General features: G+C 39.7%; 1 protein-coding gene across 1 annotated transcript; it reads right to left on the reverse strand.

Moving 5' to 3' along the window:
• Positions 1-268: 268 nt before the first annotated feature.
• On the reverse strand, positions 269-5,130 carry LOC137273347 (ankyrin repeat and death domain-containing protein 1A-like). Its single transcript, XM_067805956.1, has 4 exons — positions 4,932-5,130; positions 2,584-3,698; positions 1,154-1,355; positions 269-697 (listed from the first exon to the last, which is right to left on the reverse strand). Exons 2-4 carry the CDS (start codon positions 3,674-3,676, stop codon positions 352-354), a joined length of 1,641 nt encoding a protein of 546 aa, XP_067662057.1. The 5' UTR covers positions 3,677-3,698; positions 4,932-5,130; the 3' UTR covers positions 269-351.
• Between the last annotated feature and the right edge of the window lie 1,369 nt (positions 5,131-6,499).

The following is a 6,499-nucleotide window of genomic DNA, read 5'->3' on the forward strand; positions in this document are numbered from 1 at the left end:
TTTGAACACTATTATCCTGCCAGCATATTACATAAACAATAACAATGCACTCGTGATGCACAAATAAATACTACTGGAAGCATTCAAAATCATTTGATCATAAGTTAATACAAAGACAGTCTCAACAGAATCAGATTTCAAAATCTGATATGATATCTCTGAGCTGAAATCCAGCAACAATATCTTCCACAAAGTGTCATACTTTCATTCACATTGTGCATGCTTCTCCATAAAATGACGAGGCAACTCAGGACAAAAAGGTGTCCTTAGGTCCTAATGCACACTTGTATCATATCAACTAAAACATCTGGTTTTAATGAGATTGTTACAAAGACAATTACAATGATCTGACTAATGATTCTCCATCATCAAAACATCATCCTCGGAAACCTCACAGGTTCTCAGACAGAGAAAGTTCTTCACTGCCAGAGGTAAAGGGAGGCTAGAGATAGGAGATACTACTTCCCTGTCATCCACTGATAATGATATAGTTTCCCTCACAACTGCTCGACACAGGATCTTCAGTGAGTGCACAGACTTGTTGAGGATCTGGAACAGATAATGGAGGTGGGTCTGCTCTGGAGTCTTCCCTGCAAATCGGATCCAGGACTCGGACTGTAGTTCCCATCCACACTGGACAAGGTAGCGAGCAATGTTTAGATCTCCTTTGGAACATAACCAGTATAATGGTGACGTTCTGGAACAAAATCACTAAGTCAGCAAGCATATAATACACAGATGAAAGTTAATTACAGTGGGACATTGCTGATAGTGAATACCTATTGTGTGAGTGAGGGGATCAAGCTTATACTCAGCAGTGATGCTTACCTTATGTGAGCGAGGGGGATCTAGCTTACACTCAGCAGTGATGCGTAATTGTGTGAGTGAGGAGATCAAGCTTACACTCAGCAGTGATGCGTAATTGTGTGAGTGAGGAGACCAAGCTTACACTCAGCAGTGATGCGTAATTGTGTGAGTGAGGAGATCAAGCTTCCACTCAGCAGTGATGTGTAATTGTGTGAGTGAGGAGACCAAGCTTACACTCAGCAGTGATGCGTAATTGTGTGAGTGAGGAGATCAAGCTTACACTCAGCAGTGATGCTTACCATATGTGAGTGAGGGGATCTAGCTTCCACTCAGCAGTGATGCCTACCTTGTGTGAGCAAAGGTATCTTGCTTCAGTTTTGAGCCTGCTTCTACAAGTAGGCGGATACAAGGTATACACTGTCTGCCTCTGATGGATCCTGTGAAGATGCTACGATGAAGTGGAATGTGTCCCTGATGATCTCTGGCGTTCAGCTTCCCTCCTGCTTGCAACAGCAACTCTGTCAACTCTTCCTTGACAGCATCTGGGTCTTCAACACAACAATGCAACATGCTTTTTGTATTTCTATGGAAACAGATAGAATAATGACAAGAGAATGTTTACAAAAGAATAGGTTTCAGCAAGTAGTAGAATTTAGAGTGTTCAGTGAAACATTGTTTCATGAGTACTTGAACAATACTTGAGTATTGCTACAGTTTGATGTTGAAGAAAATTGTGGAAAATTTTCCGAATTGTTGAAACTAACAAGCAAGGGAAGCTGAAAAATCAAAACAGGTTAAACCAGGATAAACCAAGATTCAAACTCATGACCAAAGGATTCATACGACAAGCATGGGTTACCGAAGGCCAATTCTAACCCGGATCTTCACAGGTTCGAAAGAGGAAACTTATATGAAGTAAATACAAGTGTTCCACCTGCTAATACAGACTAGAATCAGTAACAGTCACTGCAGAGGCTGGACAGGGGATATTTTATTATATGATCATCAGGCGAGTTCACAATTCAGCAAGGTCATATTAAAAAGTGCATTATCCTACCTCATTTAAGAACCTCACTATCTGATTGGTCCATGTGACCCTGAACAGAAGTCCATATACACTGTGCAATATCAACCTCCACTGAACGTGATAACTTAAAACTACAGAATACTGAATGTTTTAATGCTTGGAATAACAACTGACAATGACCACCTCAGTCTCTTGACTTGACTGATGAAGAATGATGCTCATGACATCAATCACTGGGCTATCTTTATGGACTTATTTTTGGATATTTATATAGCGCATATATCCACACACTAGTGCATACTCAAGGCGCTGGTATTTTTTGCTCGATCACTGGATCATTGGCACATCTAATTATCAATCTCAACTCCCTGGGGACCATACAACTCTTGCTGCCATAAGGCACACTCTGTTATTGTGGCTTTCCAGTTCTTGTGATTTGATTATCATAGGCTGCAGCCAAATAGATTGAATATTCCTGAGTGCAGAAAACCACAAACTAAAGCGAGTGAATGAGTATGGTATTATGCCACTTTTAGCTAGAAATGGGCATCACACATTGCATCCATATAGGGAATCGAACCCAGGTTTTGACAAGACGAACAAGTGCCTTAACGACTGATCTACCCAACCACCCTTAACAAACAAAAAGAAAGACCACTGTCAAATAGCTGGAATATTGCAAAGTGTGACGGAAAACAACAAACAAAAGCAAAGCTACTCCAAATACTGATTACAGTTTTCGATCTTACATCCAATTGTCTGTGACCGATGTAGTGGAGAGTAGCACTTGAAGTCGCAGAGATTCACATCTGCTCCATTGTTCAGCATTAGCTGCACCAGGTCAGGCCGACCCATGCTGAGAGCCACCATGAGAGGTGATTCCTGTGTGTCATTTGTCTGACAGTTGACGACAGCGCCAGCTTGTAGAAGAGACTCGGCAATCTCGTAGTTCATCACTGCTATTGCTGAATGTAAGGGTGATAGGCTCCTTGTATCACTCATATTAATATCTGCCCCACAGCGTACCAGGAGTTTGACGATTTCTGGGTAGCCTTCTCGAACTGCTAGGGCCAGTGGCGTCTTACCTCTCTCATCCTGGAGATTTATTGGCGCTCCATATTTGTTGAGAACCTCCACACTGAGAATGTCTCCCTTTTCAGCCGATACATGCAATGGAGTTTTACCCATGGAGTCCTTCAAGTCCAGTATGGCACCCCTCAGACATAGAATTTCAATGACCTGAGTGTGTCCGCCATTTGCCGCTTTGTGTAAAGCAGTGTGTCCTCCATTACCATCAACATTCCTGGTGGTGGCGTTTATGTCAGCACGACCATCAAGCAGGACAGACACCGTCTCGGCATGACCATGTTTTGCTGCGATATGAAGTGCAGTCTCCCCAAATTTATACGACCGAGATGAGTTGATATGAGCCCCCTCTTTGACTAGGTACTGTACAATATCAGCTCTGCCTCCTTGACATGCACACAACAGGGGCGTGTAACCCTCACTGTCACAGCAGTTGACTGTCGACCCTGCACGGACAAGTCGCACCACACACTCCAGGGGTCCATGCATGGCTGCATGGTGAAGAGCACGCTTGTTGCATCCATCGGTGTAACTCAGACATTGATGGATTCGGTTGTGGAGGTTGAGGATGAAGTCTAGGGCAGTAAGATTACCATATTTGGCACATTCAATAAGACATTCCCCCAGGGATACATTCAGTCTGAAAACTGGGTCTGACAGATAGGATATTGATTGTGTGGAATCATTGTTCCTCAGGGCTTCAATGAACAGATCCATTGGAGTAACTACTGGTTGGTCCTCTGGTTGGCTCTCCATGTTCAACACCTGTATGTTTTACCTGAAAGTCAAAAGGAAATATGGAACTTAAACAGTTGCCTGTCAAAACTTGTTAGCGAGTGAGGGAGTGATTGTTTTATGGATAGGAACAGGAATGATTTGCTTGACACCAGCACAAGAATATGTATCAAAACGTCATACTCATGAAATAAAGAAGCTGTTATCCATAAACATGATAAAATTCGTCTATACTGACTATATTTGCCAAACACTTTAGTTGTTACATTACTTTTCATACTGCTGATAGTTTATATCCCAAGAAATCTGGGGCATAACAATTTGCTTCAGTATTTTCCATTACCTTTCATGTGCAACATGTCCAAAATTACATAAGGAGATTTAGAAAAATTCAATTTATTTCAAAAAGATTTATTTGAAGGTTACTTCATGGTACAATCCTGTATCAAAATAACAGTTAAGTGCTTCCACATCTAAGGCAATGACTAGTTTAACAATACTGCCATATAACAAATTCCCATTCATAAATATAGGAATATTTGCTGTCACACATCAGTACCTGATGAGGGAGTGAAAATGCACCATGTATTACTCATATTAAATTTCCCCCCTTTCAAATTATTAACATATATATTTTTACTTTCCTGGACTGTTACTGAAACATTTTTTATTGATCCTTTTTACTTTTGTCAGATAATAATCAGAAAATGATTGTATGTACATAAAACACATATCTCCATCAGTGACCTGTTTCAGGGTTTGTCTGTGTTAGCATGGTGAGGGCAACCTAACATATTGCAGATGTATAAATTACCTTTTAATACTCCTCGCCTTGTTTCATGATTTTCAATAATTCCACAGTATGGTCCACAGGTTGAGGTTGTTACCAAATACTAACTTGTTAACTGTATCATATATCATCGATGTGAATAATTGTTCTAATTGCTATTGTTCACTGCCTTGTGAACACAGGATAGGAATTGTTAATTGGGTTAATGCCTGTTGACCACTTCTGCTCCTTTCTTTGTGTGTTATTTTATGTCCTGACTCTTTCACCAGCCATGACAAAGGTAATACAGGGCAAACATAAACAAATCTCAGACCAAATCTCTTATTAAAATGAGTATCGTCTGCTCAAGCACTGATTCAAAGATGACGTGAAAATGTATTCAGATACAAAACGAGCAAAATATACCATTGTTACAATACAAATAAAGACAATGTATAGTCAAACCAAGAAATCGATATCGCTGTAGTTTGTAAACACACCACCGACCTGTCTCGGTCTGTCCGAAATTATCCCCTCGTTGTCAACTGCGTTGCATGCCCACTTGACTCCGATCCATCATTCAATTATGCAACAGCGATAATCCAAATCTGTTACATCCAGTGAGCATAATTTAAGCTATGCCATTGTTTACATCTTCCAAGCAAAGATAATTATGTCATGAATGAAAATAGAAAAATGACAGGTGCTCTTCAACAAAGAAGGTATAAGGGACCGTTCATTGTACGCACCCGGTAGGGAGAATATTTTACGCATGCTTCTATCAATTATTCTTGTGGACGTTTTACTCGTTCACTGGATCAAGAGAAGCAGCGTGGAAATGTGTTAGGTTTATCACTGATATTCTGGATCAATTTCTTTAGAATATCAACTAAAATTGCGTGTTCCGAATGAAACGGATATGATATTTTACGTTATGAAACGTCAATGTGCTGATGTTAAAACGATGTATATAGTACCAAAATGTATCCTGATGTATTAACAGAACAGACCAGCTGTCTCTCGAGTGAGTGAGCATCGTTTACGCCGTATCGGTAATGTTCAAGCAATATCACGTCGGGGCAGACCAGAAATCAGCTTCACACTTTGTATCCACGTGCGAATCGAACCGGCGTCTTCAGTGTGGTGATTGAACGCTGTAACCACCAGACTACACTACCCCTTCACCAAAACAAGCACCCGTCAAATCGGTATCAAAAAAGACAGGTTAGAAATACTTTAATGGACCCGTTCTTTGTCATAGTTTGTTTCGTATTTTTATTATCATGCAAGTTCCTCATTTTTACATAATTTCTTTTTCCATTATTATAATTATTATTATTCATCAACTTGTAAAATGCTGCGTTGTTCGAGTGTTTAATTCTAACATTTCTTTCACAAACACCTTTAATTTGTATGAGGGGAATCTGCCATCAGGTGAAAGGTGTTTGCAAGTAACTGTGATAGTTTTAAGATTTTAGAAAAATTGTAAGGGCGTATGTGGTGTGTGTGAAAAATATGACATATCGCCGATCTGATCTGATCCACCATTGATGCTTGTGATGCTTGAAGGTTGTAGTTCTATAACTTCTTTCTTTCTTGTTGATCTTATTATTTGACAAAACTGGAAAGGTGTTTATAACGCCTTGTGACAGTTTTAAACTTTCTATTTTTGATGGGAGTGACAGTGTCATTTTGTGAATGTGCATGACATTCCCCACATGCAATAAGATATCTCAATTAATTATTAATCTAAACAAAAATATCTCAAAGTAGATTTTCATTCATTCACATATGTACTTCTTTCTGTAGTTCTTTTTCTTTATTTCTTTCATTCGTTCACATATAATTCTTGCTCTTAATTCTTACTATAATTCATTCATTCATTGTAAAATTCCGACAGATACAATAAAGTGCATGGCTGAAGTTGCGCTGGGAACGAGCCAAGTCACTGTGTGCGTTGGAGCATGACGAGGCACACGTTAATTAGTACAAAAGGTAAAGAAAGTAAGCGAGTGACCTATCCCTGTTGTAGATTATCCCTGGTTTTACAGGGAATATACAGTTGATATTGGGGA

The sequence above is a fragment of the Haliotis asinina genome, chromosome 2, assembly GCF_037392515.1.
Source record: "Haliotis asinina isolate JCU_RB_2024 chromosome 2, JCU_Hal_asi_v2, whole genome shotgun sequence".
Lineage (NCBI taxonomy): Eukaryota > Metazoa > Mollusca > Gastropoda > Lepetellida > Haliotidae > Haliotis > Haliotis asinina.